The 27,825-nt window shown below is 37.7% G+C and overlaps 1 protein-coding gene across 1 annotated transcript in view; it reads left to right on the top strand.

Annotated features, from left to right (window-relative positions):
* LOC124712418 (tetratricopeptide repeat protein 28) overlaps positions 1-27,825 on the top strand; it is a 131,749-nt gene that overhangs the window by 55,435 nt on the left and 48,489 nt on the right. Inside the window, exons 10-19 of the mRNA XM_047242712.1 lie at positions 360-588; positions 3,424-3,656; positions 4,375-4,665; positions 6,507-6,841; positions 10,593-10,879; positions 15,376-15,653; positions 18,437-18,704; positions 23,521-23,680; positions 23,839-24,012; positions 26,352-26,521. Coding sequence (XP_047098668.1) covers positions 360-588; positions 3,424-3,656; positions 4,375-4,665; positions 6,507-6,841; positions 10,593-10,879; positions 15,376-15,653; positions 18,437-18,704; positions 23,521-23,680; positions 23,839-24,012; positions 26,352-26,521 — 2,425 coding nt within the window. The remainder of the gene's footprint in view (positions 1-359; positions 589-3,423; positions 3,657-4,374; positions 4,666-6,506; positions 6,842-10,592; positions 10,880-15,375; positions 15,654-18,436; positions 18,705-23,520; positions 23,681-23,838; positions 24,013-26,351; positions 26,522-27,825) is intronic.

Genomic DNA, 27,825 nt, shown 5'->3' with positions numbered 1-27,825 from the left:
CAGATCTTTCACCATAAGAACTCTATTTACAGCACAAACCCAATAGAATAACCTAAGGTGGTGTAGATTTTACTGGTAAATGAGGAAGATGTACACAAAACCATGTCTAGAATTTATATAATCTGTCACATTAATTATACACAGCAAGCTCAACATTATCATTTTTTCATATAATGCTGGCCTCCTGCATTGAGAATTTTTTCATTCCATTTAAATTATACACAATATGTGTGCTGTAATTTTATTGTCGTAAAGAATATCTCATTCTTTACTATATTTTCTCTTTAGTGTTTACACAAGTATGCAATGGAACTTCATTAAGCAGTAATAACACAGCTACTTTGATGTTTTCTGTCCAGGAATTACATGATATCGAAGGGGAATCCAAAGCATGTCACTTCTTGGGATATGCCCATTACTGTTTGGGTAATTATCGTGAAGCAGTTCGTTACTACGATCAGGATCTAGCACTTGCCAAAGACTTACAAGACAAGATGAACATGGGACGTGCATACTGCAACCTTGGTTTGGCCCATCTTGCCTTGGGAAATTTAGAAACTGCACTTGAATGCCAAAAATATTTCCTAGGTAAATTAGAACTTTATTGTTTTATTACTTAATTTGTGTTGTCATTTCTGATAGCACAGTACGTATATTGGAATACATGAATGTTACACTTCAGTTAATTACACTTCTTTTGTTAAGTAATATGGAATGTAGTTCATAGTTGTCTGTTGTACTCAGTTTTGGTTTACTTACACTCACTAATGCTATCCACTTTCTCTTCACATAGAAATGTTGTCACCAACAGAATGCATTGCAAAACTTTATGCATGAAAATAGACTGAACTCACTGGGCATGTGTCAAGTGTACATAAATTCTTGCCCATTTTATGTGTACCAGCTTTTGATGCAGACAACGGGAGGACACGTTGTACTGCCTATGTGAATGAAGTATTGGTTCTTGCACTACTAAATTTACACTTCACTCTATGAAATGTTTTTTGACCAGTGTATTATGCAGGTACTTGGGGAAAAAGAAATGATCACAATGCTGTTATCTAATAAGGACAAAATAGTAGTTTTCATGAACTGCTCTTGTGTTGGTATGTCATTACACTCATTATGTTAAAAGAATTTTGTTGTGAATCTCAAGAAGTGACTAACAAAAATGTGTTTCGGTAATGGTCAAGCCAAGTATTCCAATACAGCTAGAAGTGACATTCACAGCTCAAGAATGACATATTGAATGTGCATCATGACATTTTGATCAGTGTTCTTAATGAGAACTAACTAACAAAAACATACACATACATTTGCACAGGTACACTGTCCCTGTCAGGTACATTGTGCCACCACTGTAGCCCAAATATGTCCAGTTGAGCTACAGCACTGAAACAATGTATCTGGTGGGAGCAGTGTAGCTGTGCATGTATGTTTTTTTTTTATATAGTTCTGATTAAGAACCTTGTGCAAAAGCTCAACAATGACTTATTTATTTATTTATTTAGCATCCGTGTCATTGTACAAACAATATTGGACTTGTCATACAAAGAAATTAACAATATAGAATATACAAAATGAAATTGTCTACAATTGGATTTGTCATACTCAGAAATTAAAATATAGAATGCACAAAATGAAATTGTCTCTAATAAACGACAGCAAACTTACAGTTTCTCTCCACAAAAATGGTTTATAGTAATTTGTTTCTCAGTAACAATATATAACTAGTACTATAGATGGTAAAGGATAATAAAAGCTGAAACAAATGAAGATAGAAAATTTTGGAGGTTAGTTTGTAAAGTCATTTTCTTGGTCTTCAAGATATTCATTTATTGAGTAGCATCATTTATAAATAAAAAATTTTCTAAGTTCCAATTTAAAATTTGTATTGGTCTTTAAATCTTTAATGTACTGAGGCAGTGCATTATAGAGCTTGATGCCCATGTGGCTTACATGCTTCTGAGTTCGTGTTCTTCTTACTTGTTCTATGGGGAGATCATTCTTGTTCCTTGTGTTATAGTTGTGACAGTCTGCATTTGTGTGGAGATTGCTTAGATTAGCTTTGGTTAAGAGTACACGTGTAAGTATATAGACTGATGGCAGAGTAAGTATTCCTAACTTTTTGAAAAGAGGTCTGCAGTGAGCTTGTGTCGGACTGTGGCTAATTATTCGAACAATCCGTTTTGTAAAATAAAAATGTCTTTAAAATTAGATTTTGAGCTGGCCCAGAACAGTATTCCAAACGAGGCAACAGAATGAAAGTATCTGAAGTATGCCATTCTGATGCCTTCTAGAGTGCAAATATTTGCAATAACTCTCAGTGCAAAGCAGGCTGAGTTAAGTATGTGTATAAGAAATTTTACATGGTGTTTCCAATTCATAGCTTCATCTATATGCATTCCTAACACTTTTGCAAAATGCACTCTCTCTATTAGTCTCTCATCCAGTTCTAGATTAATGTCTTCATCCTGAATCATTTTGCCAAACTGTGTGTAATTTGTTTTCTTTGCATTGAGTATAAGTTTATTTGCACTGAAACAAGTCTCAATACTTTTCATGATTTTGTCAGTAGTTGACTGTAACAAGTTTTTAAAGTCGCTCACTATCAGACTTGTGTCATCTGCATATAGTACAATTTTGGCTGTATCATATTGTAACTGTAAATCATTTACATATATGAGGAAGGGTAGTGGCTTTAAGATGCTGCCCTGGGGTACTCCTAAAAAACTTCTTTTGTTTCTGAAACTAACCTTATTTTTTGATTTGTATTTACAATGGTGAGCTCTACAATCTGAGATCTGTTTTTGAGATATGACTCAAACCACATTTTAACTCTTCCTCTAATACCTGCTGCTTCCAGCTTTTCAAGGAGCATTTCATGGCAGACAGTATTGAAAGCTTTAGATAGATCTAAATTGCTTCCTACCACACTTTTGTTTTTCTCCAAATTTTTAATTATTTCTTGGGTGTAGTCTATGACTGCAGTTTCTGTGCTTCATTTTGCACAAAAACCATGTTGATTACTATTCCAAAGTTTATTATGGTCTAGGTAACTAGTGACTCTCAATTTCATCAGTTTCTCTAATATTTTGGAGGAAGCAGGAAGAAGTGAAATGGGACGGTAGTTTTCTATTTTATGTCTGTCCCCATTTTTAAATAGTGGCCTCCCTTTTGAGATCTTCAGTCACTGAGGAAATACACCTTCACTAAAGGATAAATTCTTCAGCTTTGTTTATGTGTCTGTGAAGTGCTCAGTGCCTCAACTACTTGATGAGTGGGTACTTTTACTCCTTACATTATTTATATTCTGCGCAAGACTTTCTACTATCACATCTCTGCAAGTTTATTACATTTACACTGCATATAAAGTGTGTTTTCATGTCTGATGGTAGCTTGAAGCCATTCCTCTTCTTACAGCCATAGCTCATATGATGAAGCACCTCCCAGGCAAATTCCGAGCACTTGGTAATATTGGTGATGTGCTTATCAAGATGGGTGATGTAGAAGAGGCTGTGAAGATGTACCAAAGGCAGCTGACATTTGCACGGCAAGGCCGCGATAGGGGCCTTGAAGCAGCTGCATATGGGGCTCTGGGGCTTGGCCACAGATTGCTCCGGTGCTTTGACAAGGCTCTCGGATACCACACTCAGGTTAGATTCGTATAGTAGATGTTACACATTTTGCTTCATTTTTGACAGATTTCATACTTCTCAGCACTATCTAAAAATTTATGAAACCATGTTTCAGAACCCATGAATGTAATCTGCTTCTAGCTTCATGACTCTTTCCAGCTGCTAATAGAATCAGCCTGAACCAGAATCAAAAATTTCTTTTTAGATTTAGTCTCCTGCGGAACTGACACTTAACTCGATTCGGGTTTCATGCAAGTGAGTGCTAACGTGGATAGTTTGAAGGCTTCCGGGAAAGTTATCTTCTGATAACACATAGTGTAGTATAGTGCAGTACAGTCATTGGGATAAGTAAAAATGAGAAAGTAGTTAGCGAGGATAGAGGTGGGTTGTCCACCAAAATAATATGTAGATTTCAAAAAATGAAAATTTATTGTCAATGCTTTTCTCTTCAGGTAAGTGATGATATATTCCTGTGAGTATATTTAACAATGTGTCTCTTTAATCTAAGCCTTTAATGTAGAATAAATGTAATTTTGAGTGAGCTGGGTAAGACAATAAGGACACACACGGAGAGAGAGAGAGAGAGAGAGAGAGAGAGAGAGACAGAGATGCATAAGTAAAAGTAGTGATGATAACTGGATAATTGCGAAGAACTATAATTTCACTCATATTACTTTCACATGATGTTTACTTCATAGAGAGTAGTTTTTAATCAAATATTTCTGCTTTTTCATAGGAACTAACTCTCCGGCAGGAGATGGGTGATCTCAAGGGAGAGTGTCGTGCACATGGGCATCTAGGAGCTGTGCACATGTCACTTGGCAACTATACAAATGCCATGAAGTGCTACCAGGAACAGCTGGAAAGGGCAAAAGAGCTGAAAGACAATGCAGTGGAAGCACAGGCTTTTGGTAACCTTGGAATTGCCCGTCTCAACATGGGTCACTATGAAGATGCAATAGGATATCTGGAGCAGCAGCTTGCTACACTAGAGCAACTTTCCTCATCCACAGCACTATTAGATAAGGTATATTGTGTTCTAAAATCAAATAATGGAAAATCCAGGGTGGAATGTAACAATATTGTGAAAAGGAAAGTTGCTACTCACCATATAGAGGAGATACTGAGTCGCAGATAGCCACAACAAAAAGATTGTCACAAATAATAGCTTTCGGCCAGTAAAGCCTTTGTCATAATTAGACAGCAAACCCAGCTCACACACACATGACTGCAGTCTCAGGCAACTGAGGCCACACTGCGAGGAGCAGCACCGGTGCATGATGGGAGTGATGACTGGGTGAGGGTAAAGAGGAGGCTGGGGTGGGGAGGGGGAGGGATAGTAGGGTAGGTATGGTGGAGCACGGAGGGATAAGTTGGAAAGAGAGTTGGCCAGCTGTGTGCAGTCAGGAGATTAGATGGAGGGAGCTGAGAGGTGGGGAGGAGGGAAGGGGGAGTAGCGGAAAAGGAGAGAAGTAAAAAGACTGCGTATGATGGAGGAATGAGGGTTCTATAGTGCTGGAAAGGGAACAGAGAAGGGGCTGGATGGAGAGGACAATGACTAACGAAAGTTGACGCCAAGAGGGTTACGGGAATGTAGGATATATTGCAGGGAAAGTTCCCACCTGCGCTGTTCAGAAAAGCGGGTGTTGATACGAAGGATCCATATGGCACAGGCTGTGAAGCAGTCATTGAAATGAAGAATGTCATGAAACTTCCTGGAAGATTAAAAAAACTGTGTGCCAGACCGAGACTCGAACTCGGGACCTTTGCAAAGGCAAAGGCAAAGGTCCTGAGTTCAGGTCTCGGCCTGGCACACAGTTTTAATCTGCCAGGAAGTTTCATATCAGCCCACACTCTGCTGCAGAGTGAAAATCTCATTCTGAAGGATGTCATGTTTGGCAGCATGCTCAGCAACGGGGTGGTCCACTTGTTTCTTGGCCACACTTTGTTGGTGGCCATTCATGCGAACAGAGAGCTTGTTGGTTATCATGCCCACATAGAATGCAGCACACTGGTTGCTTCTTAGCCTGTAGATTACGTGACTGGTTTCACAGGTAGCCCTGCCTTTGATGGGATAGGTGATGTTTCATTCTCAGTCTTTCCTTCTCATCCTATACAGGAAGTCTCCCCTGACTTGCAGTTCTGGGTAACTTTCCCAAAATCTACTCCTTTTCCTAGACTTCTGAGGTCTTTTTCTTCAGTCTTCATCCTCCCCCTTCAACCCTTCTGCCTGAAGAAGGAGCCACTGGCTCTGAAAGCTTGCCAATCACAACAGTCTTTTATGTGTGTGTTTCTTTTTTTTTTTTTTTTTTTTTTTAATTTTACGTTATCAAGTCAATCCTAAGTGTAAAGCACAAAGCATTTCAGAGTACTTCATTATCTGACTTTAGTTACATTATCAATGTGTATCGGTCCCTTAGGTAATGACAGTAGTATAACTTGAATAGGAATTAATTCTGATAATTGAGCAATGATCGTAGCATAATATATTCAGAAGTCAGTTTCTAAATAATTTAGGTTATATTTCTAGTTGATTTATCTCAGAGTCTGTGATGTTTCCATTATCAAACCATGCTGTGGCTATTACGCATAAATTAGGATTCTTTACATCAAACTGACTAAATAACACGGTCTGCATTCTGAATTGAAACAATTACACTTTTATATTTCATTATTCAAGCGCTCATTTTACAGAAATTTTTTCTCTAATGCTTGTGTTTATGTGGAGTTATACCCTTAGCAGCTAACAGGTTATGAGTATATTAGGTAATAGATCAAGGAAAAATACTAGATAACCATATTTATAAATAAGGTTGCATCTTATAAATTCATGTAAAGTGGATTGATAAAAAGTATTTTATTCAACAGGGTCGAGCATTCGGCAATCTGGGTGACTGTTATGATGCTTTGGGTGATTTTGAAGAAGCTGTGAAATGTCATGAACAACATCTTTCAATTGGATTAAAGTTGAAAAGTCTTCGTGACCAGGAACGTGCTTATCGTGGGTTAGGTCATTCCCACAAGTGTCTAGGAAACCTGCAGCAAGCGTTAGTGTGCTTTGAAAAAAGACTGGTTGTTGCACATGAACTTGGAAGCCCTGAAGCTAAAGCATCTGCATATGGTGAGCTTGGTCACATACACAGTACCCTGGGTCATTTTGAACAAGCTATCTCTTGCCTGGAACATCAGCTTGCCATTGCCAGGTAAGTTTTCTTAAGTGTGGTATCTTACTTCGTCACATACACTTATGTGATTATTGTATGTTAAGCACACTGATTACACCTCTGTAATAGAGGCCAAACCTCAATTAAAAATTTAAACATATCAAAGAAAAGTGAACCGTCAGTTGTAACTCATACTAGACAGTCATGCAGAATGGACATTCTTTCTTCAGCATTCATTAAATATTGTGGTTTAGCTTCAATTTTCTCATAAAGTTATTCTTTCAGTGACAGATTCATTATCTTGAAGCCATAGATTTTTCTGTGTGAACTTTAATCCTATACATTACATGCTTGCCAGCAGGAATTTCATGTGACCCTTTTTTCATTACAGTTTTTCATGGGTGAAGTTGTTTTTGTTAATTTTACATGCAGTCATAGCACATTAAGTCACACCTTTCCAGATATAGGATTAAAAAGTGACAGAAAAATATATAAACAATGTAATGAGCCATGAATATTGCATATGTGAAGAAAATGTAAAATATGTATAGCACAGCTTCATTTGCCTTTTTGCATCATGGATAGTGACTTATGATCACCTGAGAATTTATACATATTGTTTACTGTTAATTGATAATAGCATGAAAATACTACTGGAAGCTTCAATTAAATGACATAGTGAACTAAATGACTGGTGAACAAGCATTAAGACAAGCATTTTTGAAACAAAAATAATAATATTGGCATGTCACTTAGGATAAATGCAAAATAAAACTCAGATTACCTGCACTTATTGTCGAAAGTATGATCATATGGTGTCTCAAGTGAATTTTGTGACTGGATTGAGGACTTTTTGATAGGGAGGACACAGCATGTTATCGTGGATGGAGAGTCATCGTCATATGTAGAAGTAACTTCACATGTGCCCAGGGAAGTGTGTTGGGACCCATGCTGTTCATGTTGTATATTAATGATCTTGCAGACAATATTAATAGTAACTTCAGACTTTTTACAGATGACGCAGTTATCTATGATGAAATACTGTCTGAAAGAAGGTGCATAAATATTCAGTCAGATCTTGATAATATTTAAAAGTGATCCAACAATTGGTAACTTGTTTTAAATGTTCAGAAATGTTAAATAGTGCTCTTTACAAAATGAAAAACATAGTATCCTGTGACTTTAATATCGGTGAGTCACTGTTGAATCAGCCAACTCATACAATACCTGAGTGTAACACTTTGTAGGGTTATGAAATGGAATGATCACATAGGTGTCAGACTTTGGTTGATTGGTAGAATGCTGAGGAAGTGCAATCAGTTGACAAAGAAGATTGTTTACAAATGACTCGTGTAATCGGTTCTAGAACACTGGTCAAGTGTGTGGGACCCTTATTAGATAGGACTAACAGGAGATATTGAACATATACAGAGAGCACGAATGATCACCGGTTTGTTAGATCTGTAGGAGAGTGCCATAGAGATACTGAAGGAACTGAACTGGAAGACCCTCGAAGATAGATGTAAATTATCCTGAAAAAGTGTATTAACAAATTTTTAAGAACTGGCTTTAGTTGATGACTAGGAATATACTACAACCCCCTATGTATCACTCACATACAGATTTTGTGGATAAGATTAGAATAATTACTGCACGCACAGAGGCATTTAAACAATCTTCTTATTGACTTTGATTGACTCAATGAGCTATAAGTAGCACAAAAGGCAAATGGTTCACGTCACAGGTGGTGGTGGAGTTAGGGAATATTTTAGGCCTTTTCAGAGAGGGGAGATGGGAGAGAGGTAATGCTGATGTAATCAATGATCAACATTGCCAACCAACTTGCAACGTTAAGACTCACCACACAATTATGATACAACTACTGCTAGGTTGCGGCAGCAATGGAGAAACAGGACAGTTGAGGCGAAGTGTTCTGGACCGAGCCAATACTTGACAAAGAGGCCAAGCTGCCACCTTTTCTTGTGCCACTTACAAGTCAGCCTTGTCTTTTTGCATGCACTGATGTACTAAATTCAGCAGCAGTATCCTTTTATCAACCTTTTAAATTCAAACACCGAGTCTTGAAGAACATGTTTGGTCAGAATCAAGGGAACATCGGCCATTTCCGGCTAGCGAACTCTTGTTGGCTGGCGACTTGTTACATCACCCAACATCCAGCGCAGCCACCCCACCACACTAAAATACATAGTGGAGGGTTGAGTAGCCTTCACCCTACTTGTTGCAGTTGTGACATCACTAACGGATTTTCAGCTATAGATAGTTGTGAGCTTCTGTGAATGACACCTGTGTGAACTTCGTGAATTTCGATTATTCATTTCCTTTGTAGTGCATGCGTCAAAGTATACCATTTAAAAGCAGTGCTGCATTGAAAATGTATCACAAACACATCACCCTTATCATCAAATGTCAATTAATAAAGCATCAAATATATTATGATAATCGAGATTTATCTGTAGCGCAATAAATAACGTTGTAGTTTATAGAGTTAGAGGTGGTAAGTTTGCATCATGCTACACACTAACATTTTTTTCCATCTTAGCATTGTTAACACATTCTGAGACTTTGTTATGAACGTAACACAAGTATGTTCTACAATATTCAATCTTATTTTCCATCTGATTAGAGAACAAAGGAGGAAATAAATATTTGACTGTTCATTTCTGAATATGTAGTTATTTCTTAGTGTGTGGTTAGGTAGGAACCTAAGATGACAGCGTAAATTGCTGTAAGTGAAAATGATGAGCAATGAAATTCATATTCTTCCTTGTCACAAATATTGTACACATTGTGCAAACACACACACACACACACACACACACACACACACACACACATATTCCCCTAAAGAGTTCTTGATACAACTGAGATTCTTCCAATCACTAACACATCCATAAACATCAACTCAGCACTATAGTGATCAACAAATTGACAGCCTCATTTCTGGTCGCCTCTACAGTGTCACAATGTAACGATTAAATCAGTTACTATAAAAAGTAGTGTGAAACATACTCGATCCACACAAGTAAAATGAGCCTGCTTGCTGAATGTTGACAATACACTAGAGATCACCACACTCGCATTACCAGAGTACGCTGCTTGTCATTGACTATAGAAGGAAAATCCACCTCTACATGTTATATTCCAGTGCCTTTTACCATACTTCAGTTTTCAGTTTAATTCACAATATTCATCAATTTTTGCTTTAATCTGGGCAAGTGAAAAGGAAAGATCTCTTAAAAACATATCTTTTGACATATAACTTGTGATCGTAGCATGTTGGAAAATAGCTCGATTACCTTGTACCTTTGACATGTTTTTAGTTGCTGTTACGTATCTGTGATCTTTCAGAACTGATGAAATTCTTTACCACAGTGTATAAACATTGTATTGTACATTTAGTTTCCTTCACTTTAAAAAGATTTCACACTGATCATATATGCCAATTACACATATTTCTGAAAAGAAGTGAGCTAACGACACTCATAACTGCCTGTTAAAAAGAAAACAAAAACAGTGATACATTTCATTTTAGCTAATACTTGGCAGACATCAGCTGTAATAGTCTTATTCATGGGTGTTGTTTTGTCAGTGTTGTTCAATAGATGTGTCTTACAAAACTTTTTCTACATTTTAGGTTAGGATTTAATAGAAAAAATTATACTTCTTTGAAATTTTTATGAGTTCTAACATAGTTAAGAAGGTTACCAGTGTTCATGGATCTTTGTTATGTGATTATGTTTGAGCAACATCCTATGTTACATCATAACAGGGAACTGAAAGACAAGGTGGCAGAAGCAGATGCTGCATGTGGGTTGGGTACTGTCTACCAGCAGATGGGAGAATATGCAACAGCACTCAGGTACCACCAGGCTGACCTCGACACTGCGGAAGAGCTAGGACTGGCGGCACTACAGGGGCGTGCCTGTGGAAACCTGGGAACAGTGCATGAATCACTTGGCAACTTTGAAGAAGCTGTTCGATATCAGGAGCAGCATTTATCCATTGCTGCACAAACAAATGACAAGCTTGCCAAGACAATGGCATACAGCAGTCTAGGTACGTGAGACAACCATATTGTCAATATTATTTTGGCACTGTTTTGTGGTTTAGTTGTACCATCAAAATTTTTGAGACACTGTTATTGATTTATGTAGGAGCAAGAAAGCTGATCAAATTTGGTACTCTTGTGGCATAAATGTTCTATTTCCAAATTGCATCACATGGTCAGTGATCATCAGCATAAATGGAAACAGCTATAATGCTCCTGTTTGGATTTTTTCTCTTGTCTTTATTTTCATTTCATATATAATACTAGTTATTAGCAGTTTTCGCTGTAATTTTTACTTCAAAAATTCTGTTGACTTCGCAGGTCACTAAAATGAAGTGTTCTGTATTTGAATCTATATTGGGAACAGAAAATAAGATTTGTGAATACAAATCAGGCAGTTGATATAAATGTCAATACATTTTGTCAATATTATGAAAAGGGTAGATTGCTACTCACCATATAGTGGAAATTCTGAGTCACAGATGGGCACAACAAAACCACTGTGCCTGTCTGTGACTCAACAGTTCCACTATACAGTGAATACCAATCTATCCTTTCCATAATATTGTCTTTATTCCATTCTGGATTTTTTGTTGTTCAATACATTATGAAAAATTTCTGATTAATTGATTATGGCAAAATAATACAAGTAGTGTTACAATTCCTTTATCAACTATGTTGGAAATGTTCTCTGCCACGGGGCTGAAGAGATAGTAAAATAAAAATAATTACAGTAACAGAAGTAAAAGTATTTCTTAGTTTTTCTTGGGACTAGTGAGTATGTAAATGGAAATTTTGCTGATGTCAGAGGTGTATTGAGAAGTAAGTGTCAGACATAGTACTGCGCATTAATGCTCTGTTAAATTCAAATACCATTGTGAAAATTTCCTTTTGCACCTTTAACGGATTTTAAAAATTGTGTAAGTTACAGGAAAATGTAAATGGTGGGAATAATTTTTAAGCACATACTTTATAAAAAAAATAATAAGTAATTTTATTAACTCAATTGACCTTTAATTTGAAACTGTGGTCTTACATAAGTTTTACATTTCTTGAACACATTGATATTTCACATTTCTTTACCAAAAACTTACATTTATTTTAATTTCTCCTGGTTTTCTAGTGTATTAATACTTCCAAAAGTTGTGATGTCCCAATCAAATATTTAGTAGATCTCTGAAAGTGATTACAGGACCCAGACACATGTTGCATGCATATACATGGACCAAACTGTAGACAGGAAATACATCTAACTTCACATGATAAAAGTTGCTATGTTATATGCTACAAATGATTTTTAAGAAAAATATGTAAAATGCGGGACAGCAGTTAGCGACAGGTAATGTTGATCATTACATGATATGGTGGACCCGGTGCTTCGTCTCTAAACCATCCTTTCCCCCATAGGTCACCTGTTACCTTGTCATTCCATCACAGTTTCGGTCTTCCTCTTCTCCTAGGTCCTTCGATTTCCAGCTCTTCAATTCTTCTCCCCACATAGTTCTCCCCTCTTCTCTGCACATGTCCCAACGTAACCATCAGTTCGTAAATCAGGATGTATTCCGTAAGCAGTGCCAAGAGTGTGTGACCATCCTGATTGTATTTAAATAGCCTTGATGTTCGTTTCACTCATACTGACTTAAGCTGTTCTATTAGGTCCAAAGCTAGCCTCCAACTGGGAAAGTGTTACATTTTCCAAAACGGAACACATGTCATACACTATTTGATAACAACTCCCTCCAAGCCAAAGTTATTGCATTATTTTACAAAATAGTATTCCATGTAGTTCATACATTTTTCCTAAATTGTGCCTAATCTGCAATAGTCTGCAACTAGTTTGTATATGTTGTGGCACACAACACAAACAAACACTAGCTTTTGAATTTGTTTATTTGATACGGCTATGACAGCACAACTTATAATGACGTACAACTACACCAGGAGGTGTACAAAAGCTGTTTAACATAACAACATGTCCAAATCTCGAGGGCAGCACAATATCTAATAGTTAATAGCACAGCGTAAACTGATCCCGGAAGCTGTGCATTGGCCTAGATGTAGGCAAGCGTAGACGTCACCAGCATTGCTGGCTTAGTTCCGAGTTAGCGCACGCAGTTGGTTTGTAGACGCACTGGAAGCTGATGGTGGAGCACCTGGTGTTGGTCCCCACAGTCATGGTTAGCCATGGCTCAGTGCATTAAGTAACTTTTGAGCGTACTGGTGCAACAAACTTATTTGTGCAGCTGGCACAGCGAACCAATCTGGAGTGCAGCAGATGGTGGAAGGTAGTAGGAACTGTGGATTTACTGTAATATATTATCTGGAAGAGGCATTATGATTGCTCCTGTTTATCCATGTGAATTCCCATTCATTCAAACTAATACTTTAGTTTAGCCCTTCCCAACACTTCATTCAATAACACAACTTCAAACAACACTACTCACAATATACTCATTGTTAGGTCAGCATCGTTAGAAGAAAAAGCACTCGTGGCAAAAACTGTTCAGACATTTAATGACTTCTTGCTTCAGAACTATCAAGTCCTGTGTTTAAGAAAATTAACTGTGTAATGTTTGTAAACAATGCTTCAAAGCCAAAGCCTTGTGAATGTCATTTTATGACAGTCGCATAGTTCTTTAGTTTCTCTCCATGAACGTTGTTTCATTAAGAATAAAAAGTGGGGTTTTTAATTATGGCATGCAAAAGCTATTGCACATCAGCATTTTGAACATAGAAAATTTCAAGGGAGCAATAAAAAATGTGGACAGCAGGATAATATTGATACTGAGAACATGAAAGTGGGATTACACTATATAGTCGGTACTGTTAAAAGCGACAGCACTTTTAATAGCATATTGGCTATAACAGTGAAATCTAATGGACCTGTCTAAATCCTATGTAAGTGCTATGTTTAAAAAATTGCTTAGTGTGACATCGCATATTGGGACTTATTGTATAAAATGATTTATTTTTATTCCATTGTTGGAGAAATATATTGGCTGTAACATCCAGTGTTCATTTTTGTTTGTTATATAGTCATGTATGGAAGTGAAACATTGTCAATAAACAGTGTGGACAAGCAGAAAATACAAACTTTCGAAATATGGTGCTACAGAAGAATGCTGAAGATTAGATGGGTGGATCACATAACTAGTGAGGAGGTACTGAATAGAACTGGAGAGAAGAGGAATTTGTGGCACAACTTGACTAGGAGAAGGGATCAGTTGGTGGGACACATTCTGAAGCATCAAGGGATCACCAATTTAGTATTGGAGGGAAGCATCAAGGGTAAAAATCATAGAGGGAGACCAAGAGATGAATACACTAAGCAGATTCAGAAGGATGTAGGTTGCAGTAGTTATTCGGAGATGAAGAGGCCTGCACAGGATAGAGTAGCATGGGGAGCTGCATCAAACCAGTCTCTGGTCTGAAGACCATAACAACATGTACTTTGGGATTACTAGCAACAATGTAACACTTATTTTCAAACTCTTGTTTTCTGCAGAGTGTTGGTTTCAAATCAGATACCAAACCGAATACATTGTCAGATGCAAAATGCATACGTACAGCTTAGATACAAAAAGCAAACAAATATAACTGATTACCTTAAGTAGTACAGTACACTGTAGTATGTGTTACAGCACTGCACTTGAAAGCTGAATAACTGGTTAAAGAACTTAATAACATTATCCCTGCTGTAATCTTAGACTACTAGAACTTAAATTCCAATATGTGAAATTTTTCTAAGTACAGAAATGGAATTATAGTGTATTCGTTATTGATGTTTTGTGGTTAAGTGTGTTAGATATTTTCAGTGTGTCAGGTACACTGCATTACATTTGTAGAACATTTTAAAGAGAGACATAGGAGAAAATGCAGACCTTCATATAATTTATGTGCAAAATACTGTCTTTTCATTTTGGTACTGTTGATTAAATTTTATAATACAGTAACTGGAATGATGGAGTGTCATGACTGTTACACTATACAGTACTTAACAGCAAGTTTTAAACATGCTCAACATTTTATCTCATTCATTATCCAGGACTGTGTTCGACATTATTGAACAGCTTACGTTGTTGCTACTTCTTTCTACACTTCTTATAAAATTTTACATTTTACTGGCATTTTATAGCTGTATGTATTGCATAAACATAAGAAAAATTCCTCTTCAGTCCCTCTCCACAAATACTGTATAGTAATTACTGTGTGTTTATTGTATTTCTGCTACTTTTTGAAGGGTTAACTCTATGGCAGCATAAAATTTACACACACAGAATTTTTAATCAAAATACACAGCAAAAATCTGGTTTGTGCGACTATGGGCTATAGCGACTGTAAACCATCTGTCCTTTCCACATTGTTATAAACAGTTTTGACTTTATTTCCATTGTGAAAATTGTAATTAAAGTAACATATAATCATTTATTTTCTAAGTATATATTTTACTGTTGCTGTACACAAACCATCCTCATGTACTTAGTGAATATTGTGCTTAATTCAGGTCGAATACATCATGCTCTTGGCAATACAAGCCAAGCAGTAGCATACTTGCAGCAGGGTCTGCAGATAGCAGAACACCTTGGTCGTCGGGAAGAGGAGGCTCGCATAAGGCACAGGCTTGGTCTCGCACTGTGGGGGCACGGGGACCTCGAAGGAAGTCAGAGCCAGCTGGAAAGGGCAGCGGCTCTGCTCGAGACCATCCGCAGGGAGGCGCGGGGCTCTCCCGACTACAAGCTCTCACTTTATGACCTCCAGACAGCTTCATACCAGGCTCTCCAGGTTTGTAAACTTTTGTGCTCTTGGGCTAAGTGGGACAATTCACAATGTAAAATAACAAAAAAAGTAGGAACAGTCTAATTTGCTTTGGATGTTACTAATGTACAAATTTATTCGCATAAATGAGCAGCCTATGTACTGAGATTCATATACAAGTGGCTTTTGACTTTAGGAGCTACTGGAAATGAAAAGAAGAATAAATGTAGAAAGATGTTTGAGGTTACAAGGGGGAGGGTAAAATATTTCATACAAGAGTGTATAGAGCATTATGTTATTCAGAAACTGACTGCTGACAGTTAAAGATTCAGTGAGAATCAGAATGCAATAGTAATAATAGTAGTAGAAGAAATTAGTAAATAGAACAAAGGAAATAACTTTATCTATGGAAGGTACAACAGTAAAAACGTTTGGCAACAATAGTGGCCAGAGGGACCAATTATACTATCAAGGAAACAAGTTGGTGGAAGGTAGATAGGAAACAGATATTCAAGAAGTGTTATAGGTTAGTGATAGGTAAAACAGTATCATGTTGTATGCACATGCTATTCACAAGAAAAGCTTTAATTCAACAATTACAAACCTCTTATATCATGTGAGCGAAATTGTGTTGTTGTGTGAACAAAGGTAACGTTCCTGATGCATGTGAAATATGAGAAAAATTCCCTTCATTAGCAAAATTGTAACTGGTTGTGTAAAATGATAATTTAATACTTTTGAGGTACTTCTGAACCTATTGGAGAAACTAGAGTAACTTTGTTCACTTTCTTTGACAGTAAAATAAGTCTCTGAAGCTCATTAGAAAAGTCAATATTGCACTGACTTGCATTTATTTATTTTACTAGCTGAAAAAAAACTTTGCATGGGTTTTATTTTCATTTGTTTTCTGTGAACATTCTGTGAACATAGTAAAAACGAACATTCAAATAATCATAAAAATGTTAGTATGACACACCAAATAGAACTCTTGAATGCTCAAAAATGCTCTTTTGTACACTTAAATCCACTGAAGTGTTGAGCAATACTGTAATTTGAAATGAACTACTATGCTAATCACATCTTTATAGAACATCAAAATTATTCCAAAATATACGCGAGAGATGTCCTGGTGACTATCACAAAGTATAGCAACCACTTCAAACACTCACATCTCCGGAAACGCAACAGCTAACACTGCACAACTACTATAGTATACAACAGGTGAATGAGCAGAAGCCTCGGAATAAATGCTGTCTTTGCTTTATCTTTTCCTGGTATTATTTTTGCTGCTATTACATTGTTTGATAAATGATCATGTTCACTTCATGTTTTGAATTTTTAAATTAATATTGTCAATTACTTTTTTACTGCTTAATTGGCTCTTTCAAATAACCTACTTGGGTAATTTTGAACAGTGTTTGGAAAAAGTTTACATATTAATTCATTTGGACTGTTGACAATGTTACATAAAACTTTTGTAAATTCAATTTGGACAGTCACATAGTCAATTGGGTGAGTGCCTTCACTAATTTGTACAGAGTTTTTCAACAAAATGTTTCGCTTCTTTGTCATGGCAAATTAAAGTCTCATATACCCTCTGCCACAAACTTAAATGTGATTTGCAGAGTATCCATGTAGACGTAAGTATTTTTTCTTAATTGTCATTTCCTCACTCAAGACCAAAGAAATGATTTCTTCAAACATGCATCAATTTCATCTGCTGGGGTTGGTTTTGGAAACACTGTAACTGTTTGTTGAAAATGTTCAGAATGTGTAAGTAATGCACCTCCCATTAATTCTGGATTATCTTGGAGATCTAGATCATTCTCAAATTTTCAAGGAGTTTCTATAAAATTCTGACACATTCTGCAACATTCTTGAATATTCTAGAAAGAACATTCTGGCCAGTCTCAGCCACTTCGACGCTTGATTTCAAGCTGCTTTACCATCTTTCCATAAGAAGTCCATTGTTGTGATGCCCTGTTTAGGCATCCATATTATGAACCCTGCCTCTCCAGTTCCAAACCAAACGTTCTTCATGCCTGGGGGTGGGGAGCTACAGTATAATATACCCCCATGGTGTAGTGTGTGGGGGAATTATAGTGGCATGCATGGACAAACCACATTTGCATTTATTATTTCATTACAAACATATCCCATATTTAAACACCCATACCTTCACAACTAACCCCTGCAGTTCTAAAACAATTCCTTCCTCATGGATGGGGAATGGAGGGTTACCACACTGTTTTACACCCTTGGGGCTGCAAAAATCTGTTGCGAAGTTTTTGCCGCACACGCAGACACACTACACTTACCTTTACTATATATGTTGATTTAAATTTCATGGTTGACCTACCACTTTAGTCAATTCTATACAAATTGGTTTTCAGTTACCTGTTGCAGGATTTCTTCATTCCTTCATTCTCTCAGCCCATTACTATCTTTTCTTTTTTCCTCAAAAAAATCATCCTTCTCAATGTTTGTTAATCTTTATCTGTAATCTGTTTCATTTGTCTTTTCAGTTTGTTAATTTGGTCTGTTTTGATCCTTAATTCTTCTATTTTAATTTGTAGATTACTCATTTTTTCCTTGATTTCTGTAATTCATCTCATGTTACTCTTTGACTTGCATATTAATAAATATTATATTAATTGTGAGCAGGGAAAATATTTGTAAATGAAGAAACCATTAATATTTCTGTTTGAAAAATTAGCACTGTTGATTTATGGAACACACACACACACACACACACACACACACACACACACACTGTCTTGTCACTGATAAAAAAGTATCTTTGATTTTAGCGCGTGTTGGTGGGTCTCGGGCGCCAGGAGGAGGCACTTCTAGTCGCAGAGAGGGGGCGGACACGAGCGTTGGTGGACCTGCTGCTGGAGAGGCAGGCTGCTGACCCCTGCCACCACAGTGGCTCGGCCCCGGCGCCCCGCCTGGATGACAACACCCCCAATTCTGTGGAGCAGCTACTGGAGATAGTCAACAGGCAAAAGGCGTCTGTGCTCTACTACAGCTTGGCTGCAGGCTACCTCTACTCTTGGCTCATTGTGCCAACAAAAGGCAAGTTAACAGAACTTTTTATTACATAAACAGATGCATGTTTAAGTATGGCATCTGGACAATTTTTTTATGTTGTGTAATATGTCCAGTAAAGTAAACACAAGAAACCTGAGAAAGATATTTAATCTCTGAAATGGCCAAACATGGCACTGTGGTCAAGACTCTGCACTTTTGTTATTAAGGAACTGGGCGAGATCCACTGCAGAACACCTTGATTTGGGTATTAAATGTGTCCCTAAATGAAAGGACAGCAGAAGAAAATGCTAACCTTCAGTTTAGTAAAGATTTTATAATCACATTAGCTGTTGTTCCTTCAACTGCACCATGTGTTAGTAACAATTGTTCCATTTGTGCCACTAGAATCTGCAGTTTACTATACAAATTGTTTCGTCTTGTTGTATTTAACATATTGCCTTTGACTTTAACGAAACACATTGTAGAGTTTGTTACTGAGGGGGTCAACATTCTACGATTGATGTACCCATTTGACTATTAACAATGGAATTTTACTGAGTTCAGTAAACAGACACAATGACAGTTTCTTGGAATGTGAGTCTGCACTACTCAGTTCAGTCTGATGGTTGATCACTGAAGCAGTAATTGCTGGTATTTCACTGTAATGTTCATATGTAGACGAAGTCCTTGGGATAGTGTCTGATGGACTAGTAGGGGTGGCTGGTAAGAGCGAGGAGGTAGAGTGCGCTCCGCAAAAGAACTCCTGTTATGTATGGACCTTTGGGAATGCCTGGCACAGAGCCCAGAGCATAGAGTGCACCTGACAAAAGAAACCTGATTGAAGATGTCATATAGCTTGGAGTGTGAGCTGGCTGTAGAGCAGTCAAGCAGAGACCTAAATACTTGTCTGGCATAAGGCACATGACTCGCAAAAGTGAGTCATTGCCATGGTGGCAGTGCTGTTTACAGCAATGCTCCTTCTTCTGGTGGCGAGGCTGACGACACAGCGACGGTGACTGCTATAGGCTTGATTCGACCATCTGGCTCATGACTATCTGACCTTCTTACAGTCCAGCCTGCTTAACTGAACCTACTTAGTTAATATCATGATAATATTTCTCCACAATAAAATGAGGATTAATTTATTGTACGTACTGTACTTTTCCAGAGCTTTAGCAAGCAGGCACTGGCTACGATGCTATGTGGCCTTTCAAAATGTCTTATGAATCTTCTGCACTTCTAGCACCTCTGGAGTCACAGCTATAAGGCACATACTGTATTGTTCATACTGAATAAATTACTGGAACCAAAGCCCTTTCCCAGCACTCACAAACAGTTATTGGCAACCCGGTAGATTTTGTTTTTTCAGTTGTGGGACAACCAAAGTGCATGCATTGTTAAATTGTTCTTTTGTACAATCCTTTTTGTTTCAGTTAAAAGAGTCCAAAATAGGTATTACACGAGAAAAACTTTTCAGAAAGTATGTGCTGTAATGGGACTGGATTCTGGGGTAGCCGCCAGAACTGTTGCTTTGGAGTTAGGGTAGGAAAAACTAATATTGGAGACTGGAAGAAAAATTAAGCAGAAATTGGAAAGTGGTGTGCTTCTCAAGCTAGTGGAAGTGCAATACAAGTAAAGGAAACAGTGTTGAAAGATAAGCATAAAGAAGCTTTATTTTTGTGACATGCACATTTAGGAGGAAAAGTTTGTCCAGCACTGCACCGATATTGTGGGAAAAAGATCTGCAGTTTCAGTGGCAAACAGAAGAAAATTCAGAATTTACTGCCAGTCATGGATGGTTGATTGGTGGGAAAACCAATTTGATATTCACCAGATTATCATTGGTACAGGGTTTTCTTGCACTGATAAAGAGGCTGTGCCATTGTTTAAAGACTGTCTTCTGTAGTTAATTCATGAGAAGGAAATTTCCATTGAACAGTTCAAAAGTTGTGATGAGAGTGGTTTAAATTACAAGATGCTTCCTACAAAAATGCATGCGTCAAAAATGAAATCTGTGGCACCCGGATACAAGAAAAGTAAGGAACAAGTTTCCATCATGATTTGCAGTAATGCAGCTGGCTTCGACAAACTTAGTTTTACCTTAATAGGGAAATCACAAAAACCTAGAACTTTTGAAAATCTGGAAGATTGAGAATCGCTGCCAATCTGGCCTCGGCAGCCAGATACAGTGGTTGTGGGTGCGAGTTGTATTTGCATGAGTTTGTGTGTGTGTGTGTGTGTTTGTTTGTTTTGTCTAAATCAGAAGAAGGCTTTTTGGCCAAAAGTGTAATTGTTTAACAATCTTTTTGTTGTGCCTGTCTGCAACTCAACGTTTCCACTATATGGTGTGTAGCAATCTATTCTTTTCATAATACTTTTAAGTTCATTGATATGAGCGATTGATAATAATGAAGAATATGTAACCATTCTGAAGAGGACCAACTTGCTAGATGTCATAAGGTGGTTGGTTGAAGTGTGGAAAGAGATTATAAACATATCACCTATAAGGCCTTGGAAAATGCTTTTAGATCATTAAGATGGTTGTTTTAACTTTACATCCATGTGTGAAACGTAAGTCAAAGGTGGAAATAATGTTGTTTCATTGCTCAAAAATGTACTGGACTGCAAGGATGTTGATGCTGATGAAATCACAGAATGATAGCAAATAATGAAGTTGATGAAATAAATGACAATGATATTGTGGAAATGGTGATGCAGCAGCAAGTAAGATACAAGGAGGAGGTGAACTTAGATGAGAGGAGAAATCTCATCCCATATTTTGAAGGGTTCAAGATGACTGAGGCAGCATTGCAGTACATTTGTGAAGAGGAGGAAGGAATGCCAGCTGATGTCATCTGTTTGCATAAGGGAAGGAATATTGCAGCACAGAAGAGAGCTAAAGGAGGGAAACAGTTATCTATTAAAGACTTTTTAAAAACCTCAGACCTGGAACTTTCATCTTTTTTGTTAGACCTGACTTTCCATGTGCGTAATCATATATTCATTCTTCTCAGTGTAGATCATTTTGGAGGGTGTAGTATGTACAGGGCTATTACAAATGATTGAAGCGATTTCATAAATTCACTGTAGCTCCATTCATTGACATATGGGCACGACACACTACAGATATGTAGTAAAACTCATAAAGTTTTGTTCAGCTGAAGCTGCACTTCAGGTTTCTGCCGCCAGAGCGCTCGAGAGCGCAGTGAGACAAAATGGCGACAGGAGCCGAGAAAGCGTATGTCGTGCTTGAAATGCACTCACATCAGTCAATCATAACAGTGCAACGACACTTCAGGACGAAGTTCAACAAAGATCCACCAACTGCTAACTCCATTCGGCGATGGTATGCGCAGTTTAAAGCTTCTGGATGCCTCTGTAAGGGGAAATCAACGGGTCGGCCTGCAGTGAGCGAAGAAACGGTTGAACGCGTGTGGGCAAGTTTCATGCGTAGCCCGCGGAAGTCGACAAATAAAGCAAGCAGGGAGCTTAACGTACCAGAGCCGACGGTTTGGAAAATCTTATGGAAAAGGCTAAAGCAGAAGCATTTCTTAAACAGGAGATTGGAAAACCGATGGATCGGTCATGGTGGAGATCATGATCAACAATTCATGTCATGGCCTCCACGCTCTCCCGACTTAACCCCATGCGATTTCTTTCTGTGGGGTTATGTGAAAGATTCAGTGTTTAAACCTCCTCTACCAAGAAACGTGCCAGAACTGCGAGCTCGAATCAACTATGCTTTCGAACTCATTGATGGGGACATGCTGCGCCGAGTGTGGGAGGAACTTGATTATCGGCTTGATGTCTGCCGAATCACTAAAGGGGCACATATCGAACATTTGTGAATGCCTAAAAAAACTTTTTGAGTTTTTGTATGTGTGTGCAAAGCATTGTGAAAATATCTCAAATAATAAAGTTATTGTAGAGCTGTGAAATCGCTTCAATCATTTGTAATAACCCTGTACATAATAACAGTTATAACTAGCAAGTATTACGTAAGCAGTCAGAAAATGTTAGTGGAAGTAGGCTTTTGTGTAAAAAAAAAAAAAAAAAAAAAAAAAAAAAAAAAATTTTGAATAGTCAGCTGGGGTTGGAAGATAAAATTTATGGAACTCCAGCCTCTCTGGCTTCTTTGTTATCTGGCTTAATTTTCAGCCACATTAGGCTGGGTGGATTCAGATTACCTTATCAATAAGGTTGAAGTTACAGATATGAAAGTAGCTAGGATGATTCAGGTACTAGTAGATGGGAACAATGGCAGGAGGGTGTCCACAATGAAGAAATCAAAGAAAAACTGGGAATGAACTCTATAGATATAGCAGTCAGGGCGAACAGGCTTAGATGGTGGGGTCATGTTACACGCATGGGAGAAGCAAGTTTACCCAAGAGACTCATGGGTTCAGCAGTAGAGGGTAGGAGGAATTGGAGCAGACCAAGGAGAAGGTACCTGGATTCGGTTAAGAATGATTTTGAAGTAATGGGCTTAACATCAGAAGAGGCATCAACCAATGTTTGCACTGAATACGGGATCATGGAGGAATTTATAAGGGGGACTGTGCTCCAGACTGGACACGGAAAGCCATAATCAGTCTTAAATGATGATGATGACGATGATAGGCTGGACAGTTGAGAGTGTGCTTGTGCTGTATGTATTGCACTAAAGTTTCACAAATCACTCTGCAGAGCATGATGTTTACAGCTGGTGAGCTCCTGCAATTGTCTCATTTAATTATCTGTACTGTTTGCTGTCTTTTTGTTCCTAGGAGCTCCAAATTGATTGTTAAAATTTTACAGTGAAAGAGTGACCTGAAATGTAAGTATTATAAGTATTGTAAGTAATGTAAGTATTTATTTTTAGGTGTGGTAAGATTCCATGAAGTGGCTGTTAGTGAGGTTGAGGCTGAACGAGAGCAAGAAGCTAATGGAGAGGAACTCCTGGCAACATCAGGCTCTCTGCTGGAGCATTATATACAAAGTGTTCGAGACAGCTTGGGTGTGGAACTACACACGATGTCCAGGTACTGTAGTGGTACATTTATTTTCTTTCTGATGAAATTGGGGCATGAATTTTCAATGTGTATGTGGTCCTAAAAATTGGTGAGATGGCACAGAAAAAAATATTAATTAATACAGTGTCATATTATTGCATGTTTATACAATAAAATTATGTGCACAGGGGACGAGGCATCATGGGTGATATGGATGCTGATGCTTCAGATATTTGGTCACAGCACTTGGAAGAACTTGGTGATCGCCTAAATCAGGATGCTGATCGAACTGGCTTCCTGCGTATGGTTAATCGTAACCATCTCTTCAATTCCAGCAACTACAGTCTTAGCAGTCTTTTCAGGTAACCAGTGCTCATGTATTCTGATCAGAGTTAATCACATTTTATTGATATTGTCAACCAGCAAGAGAGAATCTTTACCTCTGCACCAGAGTTTCCACCGTTGTGCAACTTCCTGAAAAGCTCAAACTGTGCGCTGGGTTGGAACACAGGCCATTGTCTTTCATAATCTGTTCTCTTAATAACTGAAAATCTAGGCATGACTCAACCATTTTCACATATTTAGTCCTGTTGGAAAAAGAAAAAATGGAAAAGAATATTACAGAGAAATGGTTTAGTGGCAACATTGCATAGGTGTCAGTAAAATCAAAGAATTTCATTGCAACATATAATGCACCCTAATTAATTCACATAAACAATAATGCAAAATCTGCTGCTTTTAGCAACATAACATGTAATTAGCAGTTTTTATGTCCTGTTTAAACTGTTTTAAATTTGAAGGCAATGGTTTATTACTGTCAATAATCAATAGTTATTTAATGTTGAAATTGGATCTTGCCTTCTTTCACAAGATTGAATTTTGTGTATAACAAAGAAAGAAGTTTAATTTCTTGTGTGAAGAACTGATTGCCTGGAAGTGATGTCAGATGAAAACACCCTGCTTCAGAAGAGATCCAGTTTGCTAGCAACTTTTGCTTGCCAACGTCACATTTCCACAACAAATCATACCAAAAGTGACCCGTTTTGGAGGTATTTGTGCTGTGCATCGATTAAATTGTATAATTCACAGTGCAAATACAAAAAATACTAAATTAAACAATCAGTATAGTATTTACTTGGTTTGCTTCTATCAGCCACTTGAGTGAGCAGGTACCATATTTATTTATATGTTTGTGAATGTTTGTGTGTGTGTGTTTCCTGTGAATATGTGCACTTTAACTGATACATCAAGTCAAAGATCTCTCCAAAACACATGATTTTTGTTAAGATTTGTTGTGCAAAGTTAATGAGAAACATCATATTGGTAGATAAGACTGTTATCTCTATTTCAAAGTCTAAAGAATTTGAAAATGGTTTCAATATTGTAGGGAACAGAAATTTTTGGTGATGAATCAGCATGGTTTTGAAAAACATGTAGAGACAATTACATCAGGCAAAGGTGAAATGAAGAATGAAGTACACTGGGTTGCACCTTCAAATTCGGCTGGCAACTTTTTTGACCACAGATCCAAAACTGCATTCAAATCCCTTAGCCATTGTTCCAAGCCTAGGTTGATAATGGTGAAATATATTAATTTTTATATATTCATGAGTCTGGAATGGCAGGTCTCAGCAGTGTAAGTATTCTGAAGGGATACAGATCCTTTCAGAATCTAGTGAAAAGTAACATTCCATGGCAGCAGATAATGTTTCATTGTCAAATGTGTGCTATTGTGCTGAAGGTAGTTTGTCTTCCACATCCAGGCACACTCAGTGTAGCTGTATATACACTACGGAGAAGTGTTGACAGATTTTGGAAGAGAATTTAAACTTATGATGATGGTGTCATTCAAAAAACATCCAACTACATATGGTAACAGAGCTATTTTTTCTTTAATTGATTAGATTTACTTGGTTGAAGATAAATGTTTGTTATTTATCAATAATGTAAATGTGATATGGGATGTTCATATATATATATACATATTTTCATTTTCAACATAACACTAAAAACATTTAAATAAGACAAAAATAAAGAGCCTACACCATTTGAAAAAGAAATCATTAGAAAGTAAATAACACCGAAATTGGCCAGAAAAAGGTAAAGTCTATGGTGCAGTCCTGTTACTAGGCTATTGGCCTGACAGCTTAATGCAGATTGAGTGCAACCTTACAAAATCTGTGGCATTAGAATGGAAAGGGTGACAGGCCAATTGCCCTGGCCACCTTTTACCAGGGGAAGATCCCTAGTACCATAGCAAGCTGAGAGGACCGCGAGGCTGTCCGGGATGGACCAGAATGAAGAAAACTCCTTACCCCTGTCCAGGATTGATCCCAGGATCTCCAGACCTGGAATCTAGTGTTCTACACACTAGACAAACACGGCCACAAAGTTGGCCATAAAATAAAATAATTTTTTCCAAATAAAATAATTTTTCCTGTCCCTAGTTATTGGCTCAAACATAAAATACAAGCTTGAAATTAATTTGATAGTGGTTCTTATCATTTCCATTCATATAATATATTTTAAGGTGTTTTCAGTTTAGCTCAGATTTCACAAGGTCTCAGTATTTTAGTGATATTTTGTGCCAGTATGTAATATTTTGTACCAATATGGGAGCATAATTTTGATCATTTGCAAACAGTTTTCTATGACATTACCAATTTCTCACGTTGGTAATTGCTGTGACCTGTGTTTTCAGCCTTGGCAGTGTAGGTGGCAGTGTAGCAAGTGGACCAGCATCACGTCCTGGCTCGACGCGGTCACGACAGCCACCACACCAGTCTTGGCAGGGGCCATCCTGCCTAGCAGCTCTCTACCAGCTGTTGTTGGCTCCATTCGAAGACTGCCTCCCCTCTCTTTGTGCTAAAGGTAATAGTACAAGTCTGTTACAAAGGTTTATTGTAGTTAGACTTCCATGTACATGCATTCAGCACCATACGAAACAAGAAAATAAAAAAGTTCAGTTTATTGGAATCAGAATTCTGCCCTTAGATGACTATGTCAACTTTTCTGATATTATATTTACGTGTTAGCAGGTGAGCTATTTATCATGTACCTACTTGTAACAATTTGTTTTAGTCCAAAAGTGAAAAATGAAATTTTTGAGAAAAATAAGATTACATATCTGCAATTCCTGAAACTAAGTTGGACAAAGAGTCTGGAATGGCAGTCTCAGAGGTGCAAATATTCTAAAAGGATAAGGCACTGGGCTCATAATTGGGAGCAACGGTGTTCAAATCCTCCTTTAGACTTTATGATTTAGGTTTTTTTAAACCACCTAAGTTGAATGCCAGGAATGGTTACTTAACCCTTTTGTGGCTACGGGCATACATGCATGGCCTGCAAGTAGAGCGCCCAGATGGTTACTGGCGTACATGTAGGCCTGGTAGATAGAACAAGCAGATGGCTACGGGCATTCATAGATGCCGAGCAGGTGGGTGGGCCTGACAGCTAAGGACATTCTTGTATGCCTGGGTGTGGGAGCAGATAATAGAATGGCAATTTGCTGTTGTCCATGTTTCAGAACTGCTGCCAACACTATCTTTTCTGTTCTTCTTCATAATATCACAAAGTGCTACTGTTTTCACTTGCTCCTGGTTGCTTTCTGCTTATGAGTTGCTCTAATAGATACAATTTGATTTTCTGACCTACGCAAGACAAATGACACCAGCACATATAATCTGAAGGGGATGAATCATTCTAATGAACTGACGTGTAAGATATTACAAAGTCCGAACAGTGCAGCAGATATGCGCAGTTTCTCGGCATCACTCATGGCCACATGGTCAAGTAAATGTAGTCTGATTTCCTAATTAACATAGCACACATGATACAAATATATGTAACGTGAAAGGGCATGAATTCTCCCATAAAACTGCCACATCATAAATTGCAAAAAACAAACAGCGCACCAAACTAATTGCAGTTTCTCAGTGGTACTCGCTGCCTCGTGGAACAGAAGACAGACAGGGTTCTGGCTGTCTTCACTAGGAACTGACCACTTTAAAACTATTTATCTTGAAACATAGGTATCCAGAGTAAACTTGTATCAGAAAGCTTGGATTAGTTTTGAAGTTCTCTTTCACAGTTATCAGGAACTGCAGCCATTGTGGCAGCACAATGTCATAAGATCTTGTAAAGAGTATTATTGAAGAGTAGTTCTGTGCACACTG

This window comes from Schistocerca piceifrons, chromosome 8 (assembly GCF_021461385.2).
Source record: "Schistocerca piceifrons isolate TAMUIC-IGC-003096 chromosome 8, iqSchPice1.1, whole genome shotgun sequence".
NCBI classification, from domain to species: Eukaryota; Metazoa; Arthropoda; class Insecta; order Orthoptera; family Acrididae; genus Schistocerca; species Schistocerca piceifrons.
Note: the sequence above shows the minus strand (reverse complement) of the source record. Positions and strands in the feature narration are given on the sequence as shown.